The sequence below is a fragment of the Tupaia chinensis genome, unplaced genomic scaffold, assembly GCF_000334495.1.
Source record: "Tupaia chinensis unplaced genomic scaffold, TupChi_1.0 Scaffold000054_1, whole genome shotgun sequence".
Lineage (NCBI taxonomy): Eukaryota > Metazoa > Chordata > Mammalia > Scandentia > Tupaiidae > Tupaia > Tupaia belangeri.
Genome location: NW_006159512.1, coordinates 8,377,188 through 8,400,995, shown reverse-complemented (window position 1 = coordinate 8,400,995; position 23,808 = coordinate 8,377,188). Strand labels below are relative to the sequence as shown.

At 46.2% G+C, this 23,808-nt stretch overlaps 1 protein-coding gene across 3 annotated transcripts in view; it reads left to right on the top strand.

Annotated features, from left to right (window-relative positions):
- APPL2 (adaptor protein, phosphotyrosine interacting with PH domain and leucine zipper 2) overlaps window positions 1-23,808 on the top strand; it is a 64,135-nt gene that overhangs the window by 21,713 nt on the left and 18,614 nt on the right. For 2 of the 3 annotated variants that reach the window (XM_014591893.1, XM_006141438.2), the window contains exons 3-10: window positions 3,656-3,715; window positions 4,245-4,316; window positions 11,064-11,151; window positions 15,399-15,440; window positions 15,583-15,641; window positions 17,439-17,498; window positions 18,039-18,185; window positions 22,356-22,438. In XM_014591893.1, coding sequence (XP_014447379.1) covers window positions 3,656-3,715; window positions 4,245-4,316; window positions 11,064-11,151; window positions 15,399-15,440; window positions 15,583-15,641; window positions 17,439-17,498; window positions 18,039-18,185; window positions 22,356-22,438 — 611 coding nt within the window. The remainder of the gene's footprint in view (window positions 1-3,655; window positions 3,716-4,244; window positions 4,317-11,063; window positions 11,152-15,398; window positions 15,441-15,582; window positions 15,642-17,438; window positions 17,499-18,038; window positions 18,186-22,355; window positions 22,439-23,808) is intronic. The other variant, XM_006141439.3, reaches the window with a different exon arrangement.

The window sequence follows — 23,808 nt, the reverse complement described above, 5'->3', positions numbered from 1 at the left end:
TTAAATTTAACTTTTTTTTTTTTTTTTGAGAGGTTTTTGCTATAGGGTGCGTGTGCTTGCCAGAACGAGAGACACAGAAAATGAGAAATCACCCCCCGGGGGAATGGCCACACTGCAGTCCCTTCTTTTCCATTCTCCTCTCAGGATCTTGGGCGCGCACGCACATGTGACCAGCATGAGTTTAAGCCAACGGGTCCAGGATTCAAACCATGGTCGACTACGTGGGAGTCCAGTGACATAGCCATTATTCCAATTGCTGGTCCCAAAATTTAGCTTTATTTATGATTATTGTTTTTCAGTTTGACCAGAGAGACAGAAAAAGTGAGAAAGCAAGCCCCCAGGTCCAGGACTCAAACTGTGGTCAGCCATGTGGGCATCTAGCACCTCAACCACCACACCTCCTGCCGGTCCCAGCAGCTGTCTTCATTGATGCTGTTGCTCATATTTACCCTTCACCTGAGCTCCAGATCTGCAAGTGTTGTTGCAGAGATAATTGTGTGGCTTGCCCCAAAGGGTGTGGATTAATTAGCTCGTGTCAGTAAAGCATTTCATAAACCTTTGTGTACAGTAGATTAAGCGTGAGTAAGATGAATAATGTGCTTTGTTCCAGGCAGGTGCCAGGCCACGTTGTGAGAGTGGCTGGTTCCTGGTGCAGTCCTACCAGTAGAGCAGACTCTTACTTGGCCTCACAGCCAAGTAAGAAACATCACATGTATGAAGACACACCGTGTGTCCATGTGGTATTTCTAGGAGACCTGGCAGAGTGTAATCACAAACACAGTTCTGGAACGCAGCTTCTATGTGGGTGTGTGTGCCCTTCTTCTCTGGGCCACAGTGGAGTTGTGATTGGCTTGTAAGGAGACCTTCTTCCCCCTTAGTCGGTGCCTCTGACACTGGTGGCTCTCCAAGACTGTTCTCTTTACATTCAGAGCACCTGCTGGTAAGCCTGAAAAAGAATTCAGGTAGCTTATTTTAAAAGCCTGGAAGGTAAGGTTGTTACCATAACTGTTGACCTACCTCTGAAATATACAAATATAGGAGAGTAGTATTTTAGAGTAAGCTAACATAAAGAATAGAATAGAAGAGTAGAAAATGTTCCTTGGGTCTGAAATCCTGTAGCTTAAGGGGGAGCTTCCTGATGAGGGTGTGGTGAAAGAATGGGTCATTTGAGACATTACATGTCTAAAGCAAGTCAGCAATCTATGATCCTTGGGCTGGCCTCTTTTGTAAATAAAGTTTTATTGGAATGAAACCACACTCATTAGTGTATGTGTTGTTGATGGCTTTTGTGCTGTAGCAAGGGGAGTTAAGTACTTGTGGCAGAGGCCCTACAGCCCACAGTCTGGCTCTTTTCAGAAAAAGTTTGCCAACCCTAGTCTAAGGCACAGGCTCTCTCCCTGTTTATTTCTTAGTAGACTTTCGGATCTCAGAGAACAGGGTTTGAGAGTATGGATTTTAGAATCATACAAATCCAGATTCACATCCTAGCCCTGCCGCTGGCAGTGTAACCTTGAACAGGTGCCTTAACCTCTCTGCTTCAGTTTCTTATGTGTAAAATTGAGTTCATTAGAATCTGCCTTCTGGAATGATCAGAATTAAATGAGGTACTGCATGGAATACATTTAGTGCAGTGTCTGGCCTGAATTTAGTGCTCTGGCAGTAAATGATCCATCTTAAATCCACTGCTACTGCCCCTGAGAGGAGGATGAGGGATTTCCTGGGACAGCAGAGTATCAGCCGAGCACGAGGGCTAAGAACTTTGTTCCAGGAGTTCTGATCTTCACCACACCCTGCTGACGGTCGGCCGGCAGTACCTCCTGGTCGAGTGCTTCGTCTGCTCCCATCTGCATTTCGTTGCCCATTTGTGATGACGCTTCCTCGTATAGTTAGGAAGCTTTTTCCCCTCATGCCATCATTCTAGGTATTGTTCTGAACTTGGAATTGAGATGAATTGTAGCCATCTTTGTTCATTCCTTCGTTTTCTCATTCATGTATTCATCCACTTATTAATTCATCTGGCAGACTTGAGTGCCTGCTCCACGAGACATGCTCCTGTCTAACTGGGGGATGTGGTGCTTGTAGATCTGTTTGCTTGCCTTCTTGGCTTCTGGTGGCTGCTGGTTCTGGTTCGTTTTGAAAGGAGTTGCACACCAGGAGGATCCCAAAGCCAGGCATTTTATTATATTTGCCTGACTTTATTTGGGGAAAAGAAAAAAAAAACAATTTCATGGTCTGTTAATGCCTGTCCCTAGGACATATGGAGGAAGTCGGAACAGGTTGGCAACTTGCAAAAAGGACTAAAATACAGAAAAGTGGGATTTGGCTCTGATGGGTCCTGCAGAAAGGGAGAACACACACACATACACACACACACACACACACACACACACACACACACACACACACACACACACACACACACACACACACACACACACACACACACACACACACACACACACACACACACACACACACACACACACACACACACACACACACACACACACACACAGAACAAACACTCCCTACCCCCCATTAAAAAAACAAAAACAAAAAAATGCCTGCAGAGTTACAGACTTAGCCTTAAAGCTGCATCAGGCTCGGGAGAAAGAAAAAGTAACTGGAAGTCAAGGCCTAGAAGGTGTGCCATCCCCCCCTCCTCCACCCACCCACACCCCCGTGGTCCATGCTAGGCTGGATCAGACCCAGTGGCTCCATCCTGTTTTAAGAATAAGCTCTGAATCCAAAGAGAAGCTTGAACTGAGCTTTAGAAATGTAAGACACTTTATCTAGGCTATCCGCCTCGGAGGTGGGAGCATGGTGATAGGAAACTGCTGTGTAGTCAGCGATTGCAGGAATAGTAAGAGAGGAAATGGCCAGTTCGTGTCAGCGATCGGGGCACACGGTGGGCCTCCCAGGGTGGTACAGCGCTTTCCTCCGGTTTTCTGGGACTCCTGGGTTTCACTGTGCTTGTGTTACCATCCATCGTTACCAACCAGTGCTCCAGGTCTGCTAGCATCTGGTGTCATAGTGCTGCTTTGATTCCCATGTTGCACTTCCTGTAAAGTCCCAATCCAGCCTGTGCATCCTGCCCCGCTCGCTCTGCCACATTGCCAACCTTGCATGTCTCCATGCCCAGCACCTTGCCTCAGCTCCACTCTGCAGCTCTTCAGGCAGGCTGTGTGCTTCTTCCACATGTTGACCCCCATCTTCTGCAAAGCTCATCCCTATCACTAACTGCTAGTCCTTTAGAGCTCTGCTTAAAACATGTCTTCCTTAGAGACCATCTAGTCCTCCTGTCAGAGCTTTCCAGTGCCTCCAGTGTTTCTGCTTTGCAGTGCTCATCAGGCTTGTAATGGTTTGTCCCCCCGATTAGCCAGATAAAGACATGTCTTTGCTGAATGTTTGGCACATTGTAATTACTCACTACATTTGTTTACCGACTGACCAGAAGGAGCAGTAATTTGTAAAGGGTTAAAAAAACAACCTTTTTTTAAATTTATTTTGCTCTTGTTTTCCATAATGTCTAAACAAAATATTTTACGGTTTCACAGGTACACACATATTACTTTTTCAGGAATTCTCTAACGTAGAATTTTGCAGAGACTATGTACATTGGACAAATCTTACTTGCTTTTATCTTCTCCCACAGAATGAAATGTGCCTGGCCACCCAGCAGCTGTCTAAGCAACTACTGGCATATGAAAAACAGGTACACTGAGACTTGTGAGGCTCACGATGCTGTCTGTGCTCAGGACTCTGGAAGCGGAGTTCTTTCAAAGACTTTTCATTTCTTTCTTCCTTTTTTTAATAGTTGTTTTTCTTTTGTCTTGTCTTTTCCCTTCCACTGATAAATTCTAACTGGTGACTATCACAAAGTCTTTATGAGATATTCCAATTAGCCTGCAGAAGTAATCAGCTGCGTTTGAGGGTTCATGGTCTCTGGGGGAGTGCAAGTGAATGAACACTAACAGTCCCAGGAAATAAAAACTGAAAGATATCTTTATGTTCACACAGCAAGGTGATGACTGAAAGAATGGCTAGGGATAGGGGCAGTTGAGTGCATCCCTTGGATAGGACGAAGCAGGGAACTCTGGTTTCTTTGGTTCAACACTTCTGACATAATGCACACTCAGGAGAAGAAGGGAGTCAGCATGGAGAGTAGTGATGTGTGGGTGATATCGTGGTGCTGAATTCCTGAGCTTCAGTTAACACCTGGCTTTTCTGTTCATTGATTTTAGAATTTTGCTCTTGGCAAAGGTGATGAAGAAGTCATTTCTACACTCCACTATTTCTCCAAAGTGGTGGATGAGGTAAGATAGCAACATGGGAAATGTTATTTTATTCTTTTTGAAATTTTCTCTCAATTTTATTTTGGCCCACTTTCAGTTTTTAGATGTCTGAGAAGATACCTCAGCTTGTTGATTGTTCAGGGTTCGTTTTATAAAAGAGGTTGTGCACCATTATATCTGATTCTGATTTGAGAGGAAAGGCTTTGGTACACATGGATAATAGGCCAAAAGAGAAAGATTTCTAGGAATTCAGTTCCTTAGTTTTTCAGAACTACTATAATAAATTGCCACAGTCAGGTGACTTTAAACCACAGGAGGTTATTCTCTCCTAGTTTTGGAGACTGGGAGACTGAAGTCCACAGTGTGTCTGCAGGGCCACACATCCTCCCCAGACTCTAAGAAAGAATCCTCCTTGCCTCTTGCAGCTTTTAGTGCTCCGGGTGTTCTTTGGAATCTGATTCCAGCTCCACACGGCCCCCTTGTTCTTCCTTTTCTGTCTGTGTCTTCTCTTAAAGACACTGGTCATTGGATTTAGGGTCCATCTGGATATCCAGGATGATCTAATTTCACCATCCTTTATTATATCTGCAAAGACCATTTTGCCATATATAGGTGCCCCTTGGCCTTTCATGGGCTTATGTCTGATAGACATCGAAAATGCATTTAATACTTCTGATCTACAGAATGTCATCGCTTAGCCTCGCCTTAAATGTGCTCAGGACATTTATGTTCACCTACAGTTGGGCCAAATCATCTACCACAAAGCCTGTTTTATGGAAAGACTTGACTGTCTCATATAATTTATTGAATACGGTACTGAAAGTAAAAAAGCTGAATGGTTGTATGGGTACTCAAAGTACAGATTTTACTGAATATCACTTTCATATCATCATAAAGTTGAAAGTTCTAAGTTGGGGACCAGCAAGTGGTGTGATGGTTAAGGTGCTAGACTCCCACACAGCCAACTGTGGTTCAAGTCCTGGACCTGGAAGCTTGCTTTTTTCTCTGTCTCTTTCTCTCTGTCTCTGGAGAGCATGCATGCTCTATAGCAAATTTTAAAATAATAAATAAATAAATAAATAATTCTTAAAAAAAACCCAAAAAAGTCCTAAGTTGAACCATCCATTGTAGGTTGGGGGGAAACATCTGTATACACATATTCTGAGTGGATATATCTTTTGGAGAGGGGCATATTCAGCCCACTACAAAGAATTTCCTAAGCTATTCATATAGCTATATAATTCATTTGGAATATTTGTGAAAAACAGATATTGTTATAGGAAGTGCATAAATCCTAATTGTAAAAATGTAGGAATTCAAATGCAGCTAGTGCTGGGTAGAAACCTCTGCAGAATTAGATAGGTATAGATAGTTCCATCTTTCAAGATACATAGAATAGAAAATCATGGGGCCAGCAGGTGGCATGGTGGTTAAGGGTGCTGGACTCCCACATGGCCAACCACAGTTCAAGTCTCGGACCTCCTGGAGACTTACTTTCTCACTTTTCCCCTCTCTCTCTCACTCTCACTCTCACTCTGTCCCTCTCTGGTCAAATAAAAACAAATACATAAAATTAAATAAAATAATAATAAAAAAGAATAGAAAATCACGATAAGGTGTAAAAGAAAAAGAATGCTCAGATTCCATTTTACTGTCCAGTTACTGACCTGTAGTAGATGCTGTCATCACTTTACAAAATGAGAAACTAACAGTCACGTCAAATTGTACTCATTGCATTTTCATTCATTTGGCAAATCAGTTCAACAAGCTTATTATTTAGCAAATGCTATTCCAGGTATTGAAGATATAATATTACATAAGTCATCTAGCGCTTATCATGCATTGTCCTCTGTCCCTCTAAATAGTTCTTTTCTCTCTTTGTGCCTGAATAGTAGGAAAAAGAGATTATTATCCCCTACTCTGCTCCCAGCACCCAGCACCTTTCTGGTTACCAAAATGTATGGATTTTCTCACACCAGCCAATTCTCCCACACTAGCTGGGCGTCTACAACTTACCTCAATTCTGACAGTATCTGGAGATAGCTTCAGATTCCACAGGTTAAGCCCCACAAGACTGCCTCATACTTTGGGAGCCATTTGCAAGTCCTGGTCCTTGGCACTGACTATAAATTGGGGCTCCCCACAGTTCCTTCTGGGGTTTGATCATTTACTAGGAGAGCTCACAGCTCAGGGAAACAGTTACGGCCTCTGTCATACAGAACTGAGAGCACATTTTCCTTTATTGTAAAGAATATTACAAAGGATGCAGATGAAGTGATGCATGGAGTAAGATCTGGGGGAAGAGGCTCAGAGCTCCCATACCCTCTGTGCACCACCCTCCCAGCACCTCCGCACATCTAGCAATGTCAGGCATTTTTATGGAGGCATGATCAGTTGCTAACCCCATCTCCAGCCTCGATTCCCTTCCTGGAAGACATGGGTAGGGCTAAAAGTTCCAAGCCTCTGATCATGACTTGGTCTTGGTGGTGATCATCTTGATCCTTGAGCCTACCAAGAGTCTTATTAGAAAAGTCATCAGGAAATTACAAGGGTTGTAGGATCTCTGTGCAGGGAACTCAGGGCAGAAATCAGATACTGGGTTTTCATAAAAGTCATGATGTATTTTTTCTATGGAAAATGTGTCATGACTTTTCTCTGACAACCCAGTATATATATCTTTTGTTATATCACAATGTCACACTCACAGTGGTTCTCTCTAAAATACGTGTTGAAGTGGATGGAGGATAAATAAAAAATGTAATCACAGTAGCAAAAAGTGACTTTTGAAAGGCGGTTTGAACAGTTTTTCTTAATTAACAGTAAATAAGTAACCCAGGAGAAGCAATATGTGCACCCACTGAAGCCATGTGTTTTATTTTTGGTCTTCGTTTTTGAGTAGAAGAGAGTTTCTAAGGAAATGAGGTTACCTGTCAAAACCCCAGAAACAAGATTTCCTATATAGAATGTTTACTCACAAACATACTCTCATAGGCAGGGGTGATAATTCTGTTAGTGGGAGTGAATCATTCCCAAGAGTGAAAGGTTGGTTTTGTACATAGTATTAGGGCATCCTGTGAGCTTCAAGGTTGAGGAGTGTTTGTATGGCCTCTCGTATAGACCCGAAAGCACAGAAGCACTTAACTGGGGAAGGAGGAGGCTAAGTCCTGGGAGAGGTTCTTTTCTCTATTTGTGCCTAAACAAGGTTGAAAAAAATTTTAACACAAGTAGTTTGACTCAGAAATTGAAAGGCCAGCGGCTGGCAGGTGGTATGGTGGTAAAGGAAGCTCGATTCCTACATGGCTGACCACAGTTCAAGTCCCGGAACTGGCAGCTTGCTTTCTCACCCCCAACTCCCACCTCACTCTGTTCAGATTAAAAATAAATGTATAAGTAATTGAACTTAGATAAAATAATTCTTTTTTAAAAAAAGAAAAGGCCAACTAAAAGTGTGTATATATATATGTATAATATAGTGTGTGTGTGTGTGTGTGTGTGACTTACAGTTAATAAACTGCTTTGTCATGTGCTAAGTCACACAGAGACTTCCAGGTGTGATGATATCCCCAAAAGCCAAGTTTCTAGGTCATTTCTCTGCAGTGTACCTGAGAAAAGAGGTCATTGTCATCAAGGGTCCCCAACCCATGGGTCATGGATTGGTGCTTATCTGTTGGGATCGGACCATGGATTGGTGCTGGTGTGTAGCCTGTTGCTACCACCCCCTCCCCTCCAAGTCTGTGGGCAGGCGAGCCAGTGAGCCTTCATCTGTGTTTATAGCCACTCCCCATTGTTCACATTGCTTCCTGGGATCTGCCTCCTATTGAATCAGTGGAGGTATTGGGCCCTCATGGGTGTGCAAACCCTATTGTGTGATTGTTTCATTGTATGCTGCAATGTGGTCGTGGTGGAAATGGAGTGCACAATGGATGTGGTGCGCTTGGGTCATCCTTGGACCAGCCCCACCACACCCCTACCCCCCCTACCCTCCATCCATGGAGGGGTTGTCTTCCACAAGGCCAGTTTCTGGTGCCCAGAAGGTTGGGGACCATTGATTGTCAGTATAGATTCCATTAAGTAAGTACCAAGTGCGAAGGTGTTAGGCACTCCACCCTGGGTGTTTTCTGTGCATTCTGTCTTAGCCTCACATGTCTTAGCCACATCAGGGTGATATGAAGTGTGGACAGGGGATCTGCTCTTTCCATATTCCTCAGCCAGGGTTCTGTGGCCACAATTATCCCACACCTCCCCAAACCCTTTTCCTTAGGAAGAAATTAGGCAGAAAATGAGTAGCTAGGACATCTGCAGTTCCTGAAGTGCAGAACCACTAGAAAGCCACTTTCTCCCTCTGAGTTTGGGTTTCTTTATCTGTAAATGGCAGCAGCAGGACAACCCACCCAAGTAAGCTGCCTTTAATAAGGATATGAAAGCATCATGCTCAGTGCCAGGCACATAGTAGGCATACTTGTTGACAGTCATTCAGCGAACTGTTTATAAGAGATGGTACATTTCTGAATGAGGTTATCCTGAAAGGAGCGAACACCTTCTGTCCTGATGGCATTTGCTGGCGTGGCTGTCTTCACGTAGGCCCAGCAGGATAGAAAAGATGTAGGAAGACCACTAACAGCTTGTCCTAGCCCTCCTTTGCCTGGCCAGCAGTTGACCTCAGGCAAGTCTTTAAGCTGCTCACAGCAGCCTCTGCAGCCACAGCTGAAGGGCCAGCCCTGCCAGACGGGGATCTGTGCGCAGACGGATGGTATATCTGTGTGACCGCTCTCACTGCTGAAGGAAACTGCAGAAATGACGGCTGGGTCGTTTTTCCTTAGTCACTCAGCAGGACTCACTGAACAGCCACCACGGTATCTGTAAGTCTGTGACCTAGAGGGCAGATCTTTCACTGTATTCACCACTGACGTCTAGACTACCTACCACAGGACAGTTAGGCAGCTGTGTGAGCATGAAGGACAGACTCTACCTCCGGCACATCCAGATATTCTGATTCTCCAGGTGAGCAGGACCAGGTTGAGAGCACGGTGAACACAGAACAGCCGGACAGAGCACAAATCGCAGATCCCAACAACCCAGGATTCAAATCCTAGCTGTGCTGTTTGTTTCCTGTCTGGATTTGGAGAGTTATTTGCCTGTCTTTAAAATGGAGATTAAAATAATGCCTAACTCGGAACCAACAGATGGCATAATGATTACATTGCTGGACTTCCACATAGTCAACCGCAGTTTGAGCACCAGACCCGGCAGCTTAAACTCAGACTGGGCACGTGTGCATGCGTGCCCAAGATCCTGAGAGGAAAATTGAGTTGAGACGGGATTGTGGCATGACCATTCCCCTCCCCCCCGGGGGGGTGTTATTTCTTGCTTTGTGTCTCTGTCTCTGTCTCTCCCACGAGTACATGCGCCCTATAGCAAAAATCTCTCTCAAGGGATCAGCAGTTGGCGTAATGGCTATGTCACTGGACTCCCATGTAGTCGACCGCAGTTCGAGTCCCAAGCCCGGTGGCTTAAACTCACACCTGGTGCGTCTGCATGCGTCCCCAAGATCCCAAGAGAATGGAGGAGAAGGGATTGTGGCGTGGCCATCCCCTGGGTGGTGCTTTCTAGCTCTCTGTCTCTCTCTGTCTCTCTGTCTTTCTGGCAAGTGCATGTGCCTTATAGCAAAAACTTCTAAAAAAAATCTCTTTCAAGAAAGAAAGAAAGGGAGGGGAGGGGAGGAGGGGATGAGAAGAGAGAAGAAAAGAAAAGAAAAGAAAAAGAGAGGAAAGGAAGGGAAAGGAAAAAGAAAAAAAGAAAAGCTAGCTCCCAGAGCCGCGAGGACGAGGCAGTGTAAAGCACGTAGAGTGGTGCGTGGTGTGCTCAGAGACGGCAGTGCCGGAGCTGCTGGTTTGATTTCTCCTAGACCATTTACAAAGACAGGATGTCCTAAGTCCTTGCGGTAGAAGGGGAGAAAATAACAAGAGCTGTTAAAATTATCTGGTAAGGGCTCAGCCCTGGTGGCAAAATGCTAGGTCATCAGAGCACAAGGCAGGGGCCTCACAGGATACCTGAACAGGCCAGGTGTGTGCTGAGGGCCTGCAGTCCTAGCTGACTGGGAGGCTGGCCCGGAGGGTCCTGACCTGGTGAGACCCTGTCAGAAAGATCTCTCTCCTCTTCCATTTCTTTCTTTCTCTCTTTCCTTTCCTCCCTCTTTTGCTCTCATTTAAAAAAAAAATCTGATGAGGAGGATCATATTCAGATACCATCATCTTGCTCTTAGAAAGGGCCTTCTCTAAAGGGCAGAGACCTGAAACCTGGCTGAGTTGTCTCATCAGTAGGGAGTGTTTGTTCTCCAGAGTAATTCCCAGGGCCCAGTCGACTGTGGTTTCAGGCTTAACAGGTTCTCAGCAGGCTTGTCTTCAGCTGTGACTTCATCCCTGGCTGAGAGAGAAGAGCTGACAGTGGCCTGGTGACTGCTGAGCTGTGTCAGGCATGGGCAGTAAGCTCTGTTCACTGCCAGCACATCTGGTTATTCTGATTCTCCAGGTGAGCAGGACCAGGTTGAGAACACGGAACCAGAGTCTGCGCAGTGAACAGAGAACAGCCATGGGCTCAGAGACTCCCACATCTTCCATAGTTCTAGGCCTATGTGATTTACTGCTTTATGGAGAGTGTTTATCTGCTGAGTCTAGCTGATGAAAGTGTTCATTGTGATCCCTTGGTGACGTGAAGCCAGCTCGGTGATAAGGTTTATTGTTTTCTTCAATAGAATTCTCTTTCTTTCAGCTGAATGTCCTCCATACCGAGCTGGCTAAACAGTTGGCAGACACGATGGTTCTACCTATTATACAGTTTCGCGAGAAAGACCTCACAGGTAAAGTAGCTAAACTTAGTGCCACTTATCTTCAGAGTATTGTTTAATTCACTGAATGATAATTTTACTACATCAGTTTCTTTAAATATGTGGGTTGTTAAGAAATGCCCTTTTTTTTTTTTCAGTTGAAAACGTTACTACTTATTTATTTTACACAGTGCCAAAGGGCACATGCACTTGCCAGAAAGGGGGGAGAGAAAGCACCCCTTTTTCCTCCACTCCTCCATCCCATCAGGATTTGGGGCACACATACATATGCTCCCAGCATGTTTTTCAAGCTACTGGAGCTGGAATTCGAAACACAGTTGGCCGTGTGGGATCCAGTTTTCCATGCACTGTGCTTTCACTGCTGTGCCTCAGGGCCGGGCCCGTGCCTTTCTCTTTGAGCAGTTCAATCCGCAAACTTTTACTGACTCCCCACTGTATTCCTGGCTGACCTAAAGACGTTCACAACTAGAAAGAGGACAGATGTGCATACCTGTTACTGTGATGTCATGTGATGAGAATAGCAGGACAGAGATGATCAAGGAACAGAAACAGGACACTGAAAGGTGTGTTACCTTTGTGGGTACCAAGGAAGGCTTCCTTCCGAAGGTGATTGCCAAGGGGGGTTTTGCGAGATGTCTACCAGGTAGACAGGGGAGGTAAGGCTGTATTACAGGTGAAGGCAGCTGCTCTTGGAGAACTATGGATGCTTTGGAATATAAAGGGGGACCTCGGAGAAGAAAGGACAGGTGGAGCCTTGCTGTATCTCTATGCTGCTGTGGGGTCGCAGCTATGGACAAGCCTCCCTGTTTTCATGAAACTCATGTTGAGGGAGTGAGGGAATCTGGCTACTTCATGGAGCTTAAGTGTTTGGACTAATTTTGGTTCTTCAATTAAAATAAAACATTTTTTTTTCCATTTTGCACTCACTATTGAGAGACAGAGAGACGGAGACACGGTGATGGAGAAAGCCCCCTCCAGTGGGGTGTGGTCATGTTGCAATCCTTTCTGTTACATGCCTCCATCCTGTTGGGATTCAACATGTGTGCACTGTCTTCTCAGCATGTTTCTCAAGCTCCTGGGGCCAGGACTCAAACCATGTAGTTGGCCATGTGGGATCTGGCTCCCTTAACCACTGGCCCTAAAAATAAAACCTCAGGGGGCCAGCAGTTGGTGTAGTGGCTATATCGCTGGACTCCTATGTAGTTGGCCATGGTTTGAGTCCTGGACCTAGTGGTTTAAACTCAGGCTCAGCGCATGTGTGTGTGTGCCTAGGATCCTGAGAGGAGAATGGAGGAGAAGGAATTGCCACATGGCCATCCCCTCTGGAGGGGGTGATTTCTGGCTTTCTGTTTCTCTGGCTCTCTCTCTGGCAAACGCACACACCCTATAGCAAAAAGCCCCTCCAAAAAAAAAAAAAAAAAGATCTTTAGGATAATTATTTTCTCTCTTAGAAATCAAGAAAGTCAAAAAATGAGTATCAAAAAGAATGACCTTGAAGATACTTAATTGATGTTAGAAAAAGGGTCTAAATTTTCTAGTTCTTATTTCTTATTTTGTTGAAAATATTTATTAGAGGGACCAGCAGTTAGCGTAATGGCTACGTTGCTGGACTCCCATGTAGTCGACCATGGTTCATGTACTAGACCTGGTGGCTTGAACTCACGCTGGGCACGTGTGTGTGCGTGTGTGTGTGTGCGTGCCCAGGATCCTGAGAGGAGAATGGAGGAGAAGGGATTGCGGCGTGGCCATCCCCCATGGGGGGTGATTTCTCGCTGTCTCTCTGTCTCTCTCTGTCTTTCTGGTGAGCACATGTGCCCTATAGCAAAAATCTCTCAACAACAACAATAAAAAAATTTATTAGAGATTTTCTAAAAAAACACTGACAGAAAAAAATTGCTGACCAATAAAAGTCTAAACCTTGGTACTAAAAGATCTGTTCAATGTAGTACTTCCTCTTTAAAAACAGATAACCTTAAAATTTTTTAGGCAGAAAAGATGCAATAAATCTATGGGAAATTTTTTAGATATGAACCTCCTCTTCACTTTGAGATCCCCTGTGATCATGTCACCCGAGGCCAGGGGGCTGTGATCCAACTGGCATGCACTCTACCCAAGGTCAGTCTGATAGCTCAGTAAATTCAAACAGATAAGTAATAAATCAATCCGCTTGTGTTAAAGAGAAGCCTCAGGGAGCAGGGTTTTGATGTTTCAGCGTCATGTGTCGATAATCACAGGCGAAGCCCAAGCCTGCCAACTGTAGTCGAAGGCTGTTCTCCTGCCCTGACTGAGCTCCTCATTTTAAAAAAGATTTTCTCTAAATGAAATCAATAAAAACAGGAGGTGTCATTCTCAAAACACACTTCAAATCCATTAGAAAATAATCAGCTGTGAGACCTGTGCTGTCAGGGTCCTGTTTCCGGGTCAGTGCGGGAGGTGTCGTAGATAGAGGACCCGACAGCATCAGTGACCACAGTCACTGTCGACCCACAATGACCCAACGTCTGGGTTCCAGTATCTGCTGAGGTGGTGATTAAAAAAAAAAAAAATTTACTGTGGGGTGTGTGTGTTTGCCAGAGAGAGACAGAGAGTGAGGGAAAGTGAGAAATTACCCCCGTGGGGTTGGCCACACCACAATATTTTCTCTTCTATCCTTCTCTTGGGATTATGGGCATGCATGCATATGCACCTGGCATGTTTTTCAAGATACCGGATCTGGGACTCAAACCATGCAGTCGGGTATGTGGGATCTAGCCACCTTAACTGGCTTACCACCTGACTGGCCCTGGTTTATTTATTTATTTTTAAGGATAATAAAATTTACTAATAGTAAAAGAGAAACTTATTATTTATGAAAATAGTTAATCAAATTATCCATTTCTAATGACACAAAGACAAATATTTGAAGCGTTTGACCTGGTTCACACGTGAGTCAACATCAGAAACAGAATCTGACATCCCCTCTGCTTATACAATGGCATTTTTCCTGGCATTTTGCTGCCTTTCATCTATGGACTGGCAAAAGTACTCAGTCTGAATGGAAAGAACCCAGAAGATACTAAGGATGAGATTATAAGTTGATAAGTAAAAAATAATAATAAAACTATGCTCCAACAGGAAGTAGAAAATGGAGAGAAAGAAAGAAAGATGCAGGGGGGAAGGGCAGAAAGTCTCGATATCAGAAAGAATAAGGATAACATGAAGTGCGCTGGCTCCGCGGCACAGCAGTGATGAGCTGCTCAAGAGAAGCCGGATCCCACAGGGCAGCCATGGCCCAGATTCCTGGCCTGGTCAGCCCCGGAACACGTGGGCATACACACAAGTGCCCAGGATCTGATGGGCTAGAACACTGAGGAAGGGATCGTGGGTGACCAGACTCCAGGGAGGGTGCTCCCCTCTCTTTCCTTCTGCCTGTCATTTCCACTGTCATGTGCATGCACACACGTTGTACCATGAACAAAGAAAAAAATTTGTAAAGAATAACATGAAGAGAAATCTTAAAATGAGTCAGTCTGGAAGCAAATTGATAAAAGCAGCATAGAAGATGTAAAGCGCTTTGCTTTATTTGACAAAGCAAAAGTGGATTCTTTTAGAATGGTAAAAAGTACCACTTCTTGTCAGTGTCTCCGTGTTGCCGAGTGTTGAACCCTGGCCAGTCCTTGCTCTCAAGAACCTTCATCTGGTCTTGAACTTTGTGGAGCCAGTCTGTGTGTGATGAGCAGAGCACCCACAGGGGGTAGTAGTGGTGTTGGCTGGTTACAGCTGGTTAAAGCTTTTCATTAAAACCAGCACCCATTCCTTTGTCCAGTGGTGACTAATTAGTCAGATGTTTAAGTTAACAACAGGAAACTTCCAGGTAGTGGTGACTGTGTTCTGAAAGAAGGTGTATTGAAACACTACTTTGGAGATGAAGAGTCAGCTGAAGTTTATATTCTGGGTCTCCATGAAAAGGACCTAGTCACCATGCCATCCAGCCCACGTCCCCAGAGCACCCCACTCACAGATCTCCAAGCACTGCCTGAAGAGGAAGGGCTGCAGGGGCAGGCGAGGTCCCTGGGTGTGGGCCACAGTGGAAACCACAAGCCACAATAAACCAAGATTCCCAGCCATCAGGCCAGGGCCTATGAGAGCAGGTACTCGGGTGTGCTGGCAGAGCCTTCCCTTCACACATACAGTTTCTTACTTTCTCAGAAGACACAGAGCACAGGGTTGGCATGTCTTATTTTTCATTGCTCTAAGATGTTACCTTTTCTCTTATCTAGAAGTCAGCACTTTAAAGGATCTTTTTGGACTCGCCAGCAATGGTAGGCATCTCCCTTCCCATCCTTGGTGTGTGGATAGTGCTGTGTGTGGGTTAGTGTGTGTGTGTGGGAGGAGGTGCTGGGTGAGTGTGCTCACCTCTCTGCCCTTCTGGATGTTCACATGTCTCTCTCTCTCTATTTTTAGAGCATGACCTCTCAATGGCAAAATACAGCAGGCTCCCTAAAAGAAAGGAGAATGAAAAGGTAAGATACCTCACGTGTTACTGACACTCACCTACCTAAGCTACTTTTTAAAATGATTACTTTTCAAGTATTTTTTTATTCCCATCTTTTTCTTATTATATTTTTTATATTATATTTAAGCACATATATCTTTACAGTGTATAATATTTCTTTTTCCAGCATGATTACCATGCATATCAGTCAAGACAAAGACATTACTAGCCACATCATCATCAAATAGCATTTCTTTTTTTTTTCAGATTATTATTATTATTTTTATTCTCATGATTTTTTTTAAAACATTCAATTACTGTACATCATTTGGCTTGTAAAGAAAATTTACTAAACATAAAATACTTCTCAGACCAGCCCAGTTGAGAATACTATACATGTTATCATGAATAGATAATAAACCATTTCTGTGTCCCACTAATGTCATACCTCTCTATTTGTTCTTGTGCTCTTCTTCTCTATACTCTTCCCTTCTCCCCTTCCACACTGTCTTCAGCGTCCATAACTATTTTCACTGCTTTTATGCCCTCCAATATTTTAATCTCTACCATAAAGTCCAGATAGTCAGTATACATTAAGTGGATGCATACAATATCTTTCTTTATAGCCCAGTTTGCTTCACTCAGCAATAAATCTTCTATATTCGACCACTTTCTATCAAATGCCAGGGTCGTGGGTTTTTTTTGTTGTTGTTTTTTATGACTGAATAGTATTCCATAGAGTATATGTGCCACACTTTTTCAATCCATTCATCAGTTTGTAGACATTTGGGTTGGTTGCATGTCTTAGCAATTGTGAATAATGCTGCAATAAACATTGATGTGCAAGCACTTTTCTGACTGAGCACTCTCCTGTCCTTTGGATAGATACCCAGAAGTGACATTGCTGGATCAAATGGTAGTTCTATTAGTAGATCTTTGAGGAACCTCCATATTGTTTTCAACAGTGGCTGGACCAATTTACATTCTCATCAACAGTGTAAGAGAGTTCCCCTTTCACCACAAACCCACCAACACTTATCACTTTTTGTATTTTTAATCTTCGCCATTCTGACAGGGGTTAGGTGGTATCTCATTGTGGTTTTAATCTGCATCTCCCTTATGATGAGGGATGTTGAGCATTTCCTCATAAGCTATTCTTAAGCAGCTTTTGTTATGAACTCATAGCCTTCAGGGTATCTTGAGGATTTTTTTTTACTTTTGTTCCTGTACATGATTTTAAAAATTATTTAATTTGGGGCCAGCAGGTAGTGTAATGGCTATGCCGCTGGACTCCCACGTAGTCGACCGTGGTTCGAGTCCCGGACCTGGTGGCTTAAAACTCACGCCAGGCACATGTGCGTGTGTGCCCAAGATCCCGAGAGGAGAATGGAGAAGGGATTGCGGCGTGACCATCCCCCCGGGGGGTGATTTCTCGCTTTCTGTCTCTCTGTCTCTCTCTGTCTGTATGGCGAGCGCACATACCCTACAGCAAAAACCTCTCCAAAAAAAGAAAAATTTAATCTGGGGCCAGCAGGTAGTGAGATGGTTAAGATGATGGATCCTAAATGACTGTGCAGTTTGAGTCCCAGACCCAGCATCTTGAAAAGCATGCCAGGCACATGGGTATGCGAGCCCAAAATCCAGAGACGAGAACAGGGAAGAATAGAGAAGGAGGGATTGCAGGATGGCCATCCCCTCCAGGGGGTGCTTTCTCATTTTCTCACTCTCTCTGGTAAGCATACATGCTCGCTAACAGAACTAAAAACAAAAGCAAAAAAATAAGAGAATTTTTTAAAAAATTATTTATTCTGGATCTCATTTGCAGACCTCTGTTCCTCTCTTCTGGCTTTGCAAACTGGCTATGAAACAGCACCTTGGGACCAGTGTAAGACTGTAATAGCACAGTGATGTGGGCTCGGCTTGGTGCCATGGCCGTTTGACTCACATACCATGCAGGTCACTTGAACTTCTTGCACCGGGTGTTGACTGATTCTTTAACATGGGCTTTCTAGGTTTCTTGCTTCTTTAGATAATATTGAACATTTTCTTGCATGTAACTTTTTGCTTCTGTCATGTGACTTCCCTGGGCTAACTTATGTCCTCGAAATACAATCTTATGAATGAACCGTAATGTTTGTGACTTTCCATCCAAACGGTCCTGTTGATTTCCTGAAGGATGGCAGTGCCTTACTCTGCTGCGGAGAGTACTGGCTTCTCAGCACAGCTCACAAGCCCGGAAATGTTGTGACATTGCTATTTTCTAAGTTGGATTTTCTAAAAAGTAGAGCTGGGGCCTATGGGCACCTTATTGTATCTGTTACAAAAATGGGCATAGTGAAAAAGCAAAGCTGTTTTGAAATTGCATGCTCTCCCAGAGTGTCCCCCAGATGAGACAGCATCAGGTTTTCCTTTCTTCTTTAACCAGGTGAAAGCTGAAGTTGGGAAGGAGGTGGCAGCCGCGCGGCGGAAGCAGCACCTGTCGGCCCTCCAGTACTACTGTGCCCTCAATGCACTGCAGTACAGGAAGCGGGTGGCCATGATGGAGCCCATGATGGGCTTTGCCCACGGCCAGGTACGGGCCCTGCTCCAAGGGGGAAGACCCAAACCAGTGCTGGCACACTGGTGAGATGGCACCTAGGAGAGCCAAAGCTCCTCACAGCGGACACTCACACACAACCTCCCTAGAACTTTCTGAGCTCAGCGCTTGGAGAGCGTCCCTTTGGGCTGGGTTGTGCTTTGCTGGCCTTGGGAGGCTGCTTGTTGAAGAGCCAACGACTGGATCCCGAGCTTCCTCTGGGGAGGAGCCCACATGGCCGTTTGTCTGTAATCCATGTGAAAGCCAGGCCTAGTCCAGTTTTCTGGAAGAAGTGCACTGCCAGGTTGTGAGAGCTAGCTTAGAGCCCCAGGTTTTGTGCATCCCTCTGGCACTCTGTACTGTAGGGGTCACCTGTCACCTGCAGCGGGGTTATCCCAGAGGACACGTCTCTGAGGCTGTCGCTGGCATCCGGAAGGTGGGAAATGTACAGCGCTGTGCAGCGTCCTCGGGAGAGGGTGTTGGCGTCTTCTCTCTTGTTCATGGTCTGCTGTTCAGGAGTCTTGACAGGAGGCCCCAGTTTAAGGACAGGGATGCGACTGTAAACAGCACGAATGTGGCAGGAACAGGCATGAGTTGAATGTGAGCTGGTGGCACCACCTTCTTGTCCCACCCCTGCCCCGCAACAGCCAGACCTCTGCTGACTCCAGAGCCTCACTTTGCCTATGAGAGATGAACCCAGGCATCTTCTCAGCTGACAATCTAGGAACAGAAAGGTTGTGAGGAAAGAAAATGTCAACAGGGAAAGTCACCAGCTTAAAAAAACACCCATAGATGAGCATCTATTATTTTATAATATATTTTTAAAATAGGTATATTTCCAAAAAACACAATGTAAGTTTTAGGGAAAAGGAGAACAAAAGAGGATCTTTCCATCCCTAAGCTCAACTGCCTCAGTGTGTTATTACATCGTCACATGAGGTGTTCACTAAAGTCAGCTTATGCCTTCAGAGGCAATATTTAAATAGAGCAGTATAATCTTTCTGTGCCATCTGAGTAAAGCTGGATTAGCCCGAAAGCTTGTGTCATCCAGCTGTGGCTGCCATCCTCGGCAGGTCCGTGGAAGCTGTCGGCCTCCTTGTTCAGGTGCTCGTGTGCGCAGATATGCACTCACTCCCACTCCCTTGCCCTCCTTTCTCCTGTGGTTGGCTGTTGCACCTCTGCCCTGGGGGTGTCCTAGCTTTGTGAGAGAATGCCAGCCCACCCTTCTTAGTGATTAGCCCCAGTCGTGTGTGCCCTCCCTGCACCAACAGTCCTTGCACCAGGGCAGTAAGCTTTGCCAAGTCAGAGGCCCAGGTCAGGGAAGATCCCAAGTCTGATGTCTCGAGATGGTCAGCTCCAGTCCTGATTGGTCTGTGCTGTGGAGCTTGGCTGGGTAGAGGAGGGTCCCATAGGCCTGAAGGGTGGGTTTGCTAACAGTTGTCCCACTCACTGTCATGGCCAAGGATGCCACTGCTTCTCTCAGCCTGGACTTCCTTAGTAAGGGCTACCAGCCACAAGGGGAGAAGAGGAGACCGTACCGGCTGATGGTACCTGGCAGCCCCGGGCCTAGGAAGACAGCAGGGCACTGTCATCATAGGTCCGGAGCATCATTTGGGAGATTGGGGATGGTATGTTTCATTTCACATGAAAAACATCCAGATTTCAAAACACAACACTAAATAGTCTCTTCCTCTGTATTTAAAAAGAATTATTTATTTAATTCCATTACTTTTTTAAAATTGTTGTTATTATTTTTTTAATTTTACCAGAGAGAGAGAGAGAAAGGGAAAGTGAGAAAGCAAACCGCCAGGTCCGGGACTTGAACTACACTGAGTCATATGGGAATCCAGTGCCTTTAACCATCACTCTACCTGTTGGCCCTGATTTTTTTTTTTGTTTTAAGAGGATTCTTTTGCTATAGGGCGCATGTGCTCAACAGAGACAGAGAGATAGAAAGTGAGAAATCACCCCTCATGGGGGATGTTCACACTGCGATCCCTTCCCCTCCATTCTTCTCTTGGGATTTTGGGCACACATCCAAATGTGCCCATGGTGAGTTTAAAGTCATCAGGTCCAGGACTTGAACCACAGTCGGCCATGTGGGAGTCCAGCAATGTAACCATTATGCCATCTGCTGGTCCTATCCTCTGCAGATGTTTAAAATACCCTTAGGAAAACTAAAGCTCCTTCCCTCAGGCAGGTTGTTGTTTACCACTGTGACTCTTTGGGGGTGATTCAGAGGCATTTGCCCTCCTTCAGTCCCATCAGCCCTCTGAGCTCAGTGTCTGCTGAGCTCCTGCCACTGTCAGCTGGGGTCACATGTCAGATGGCCGCAGTGCTCCTGCTGGTCATTCAGACTCTCAGTAGAGACTCACTCAGGTCCCCGGCACTATCCACCGTGTAGGTGTGTCAGCTCCGTTTCTGCCTTCTCTGGCCTTGTCAAACAGGTTTCAGAAAAACCGTGATTCAGTCCTGAGGGTTTGCAGCCTGTTGCAGGTTTATGAGAAGGTGACGTGAACTCACGTGTAGTGGTGACAGGGCACGGTGGCTGTAGGGACCTATATCTTAATCTTGCCTCCTTTCATCAAATCACTGAGTTTTTAGGGGGTAATGTGAGGCTCTGCCCTAAGGAGCTAACAGAAGAGCTGAAGGGCTAAGACATGAATCTGGAGTATAAATTCCAAAGGAGTCAGGGAGGCGGAGGAGGAGAGAAGGCACCCGGTGCTGGACTTTTAGAGAAGCAGGATGATCACATGACAGATTCAGGATATTGACTGATTGATTAACATCATCTCGACATTGGACATTTGGGGGCTCCAGAGTGGCACCTACAGTGTTGACTTCTGTACATGTCAAAGGTCTGGGCCAGAACGCCCCCCTTGCGTGTATTACCTGCAATAGCACAGGCACGGCCACCTCCTTGTCCTGTGACAGTCACGGCCGCCTCCTTGTCCTGTGACAGGCACGGCCATCTCCTTGTCCTGTGTTACTGAGGACCCCAGCACACTCACCTTCCCGAGCACCTGTCACACACAAGCTGTCAGAACCACGCTGACGCCTCTCAGCCTCCTAGTGGGTGAGGCGATTTCTGTGTCCACTGCCCAGGGCAAGTGAGCTTTCAGATCAGGCAGAGGAGCTGGGGTGACACCTAGAATGCCCCATCCACGTGGAATGTGTTCTCTCACTCGTGGTGGGCTTCCAGCTATTACCTCTCAGCGACCAGGTGTGTGAACTGGACCAGTGATAGCTGCTACCCAGAGCTGCTCACGGCCATGGCCATCAGGGCGGAAGCGTGAGCTTTTCAGGGCGGGGCGCTTGAGGTGTCTGGAGGTGTCCTTCTTCTTTCCTATACTTCTGCTCTTCAAGGTTAGTCTGAGGACCCAGACTTTCTAGAGGGTCACAGGAAGTAAGGAATTCTTCCAGTGGTACGCCAAAAGCCAGCAAGTGCAGTTTATTTCAAGCCAGGTGGCCCTCAGGACTCATAGGGGCCGCTCTCCCCTGAGCAGGGAATGTGCCCATCACGGCCCACTGTGGAGGGGGCCCTCCCCATGCTAAGCAGCCACACGATGCCTAGGCTCTGCCACCTCCTCTACATGCATGGTCCCCTTTGATTTGGTGTGTGGCAGGGAGAGGCTTTCAGAGTCGGTGGCCCAGTTGCCCCTCTGCCATATCTCAGCCACCAGCTGGGGTCAGCTGTGCAGGGCTCGGTGTGGGGCTCTGCCAGGCTGCCGCCTCAGGCTGGGACCATGGCAGGTGCTTGTCGGCTTCTCGCTGGTGCGCAGATTCTGCCATGTCGTGCTCCCACCTCGTGCTGTGCCGAGACTCCAAGGTCCATCTGACCTCACCCTGCCCTCAGAAAGAGCTTCAAGAACCCATTTCACACATCGCTGTCAGTAGTAGCTGTCGAAACCCGGGCAGGTACCAGGTACCCAGCACTCAGCTTACGTTACTGCTGATAATTACTACCTTCCAGCAAGACAGCTAGGTGTCGCTGTCCCGGTTTACAAATGCACTCAGGACCTGGAGGTCAGCCTGCACTGACGTGGCGGAGACAAGTACACAAGTGTGTGGGCCAGGGGGTGAGGGCAGCCCCATGTTGTCCTCTCACTTGTAATGAATTCATTAATCACCTGCCCTCGGTGATTTCCAAAATATTATATCTTTCAGATTAACTTTTTTAAGAAGGGAGCAGAGATGTTTTCCAGAAGCATGGACAGCTTCTTGTCCTCCGTAGCAGACATGGTGCAGAGGTAATGGCACAGTCCATTTTGGATCTTTGGGAGGTTGTGGGGTTCTTGCAGTTGGGGTCCCACAGAGCCCTGTCTGTGCCATGGACCTCAGAAACAATGCTCTTCCCTTAGCTGCTGTATTGGTGGGTATTTGTGAAACAAGGTTGTAGTGATTTCTGCTGTTCCCAACCCGGGAGGAGCCTGGAGCCCTGTGACATTCAAGAAGTCGGGTGGGAGCAGCGCTGTGGTCCTCACCCTGGCCTGCTCGTGGCTCCCCCTCCACACCCTGCACTACTTACCTCTTCCTCTCGCTGCATCCTCCCAGCCAGGGCAGTGACAGGTCTGCAGGGCCCTTCTCCGTCCAGCCCGGGTTCCTGTCCGCAGGCCCTCGTTTGTTCATATTCACGTGTCGCGTGTCCTGAGCCCGTGAGTGAAGTTAGATTGGCTATGAAAAGACCTCTTTGCTCTTCCTTTGGGAGCTAACGGGCTAACAGCCAGTCATGTGCAACTCCTAGGGCAATTCCAGCCGTCATAGTAAGTGAGGTGTCAGTTTGACCATCTGCAGATGTTTACTCTTGAAAACGCAACATCACTCTCATCAGATGGCCCTGCCTGCCCTGCATCAATCCAGGGCTGTCCTCCTTCCCTGCCCCTGCAAGCTCCCTGGGCTGAGCCCCGAGGACGGTCATCAGGCTTGCCTCACGGTGCAGACACGTGAACCTGTCATGATTTCTAGAGCACAGAAATAGATTTGGGATCAGCTCGGTGCCTGGTGGTTGGGGCAACTGGATCCCACATGGCAGACTGCACAGTTCAAATCCTCGGCTTGGTGGCTTAAAAAGCTTGCAGGGTGTGTGCGTGCATGCCCACAGTCTTGATAGGAGAGACAAATGGAGAAGGGATTGCATGTGGCCATTCCCCATGGGGATCCTCTCCCTCTCTCTGTGTCTCTGTCTCTGGTGAGCATACACCCCTCTAGAAAAAAAAAAGAAACAGGTCTCTCCATATCCATACCTATAGCTGACAGGTAAATAAAATGAAAATGTGAGTATGAAATTCTATTTCACATGGAAAACTAAAGTGAAAGTTGCTCATTTTCTTGGAAGATGTTGCTTCTTGAAATACCTAAGGAAGGCAAATGGGGGTTTATTCAGGTTAGGATGCTCTGAAATTAAAGAATGTATCCTGAGAAGAGCTGGAGCTGGGCACTGAGACCAGAGTGAGGGGACAGGTGCGACACGTCCCCACCTCTCCCTTTCCTGCAGTGGCCGAGCTGGCTTTTCCCAGGTAGCAGGCAGCAGGGCACGATGCAGGTTAGCTCTGCGGTCCTGCTGGGAAACACTTGCGAAACCTGCCTGCAGCTTCGTGCCGTATTAATAACTAGCGTGTTG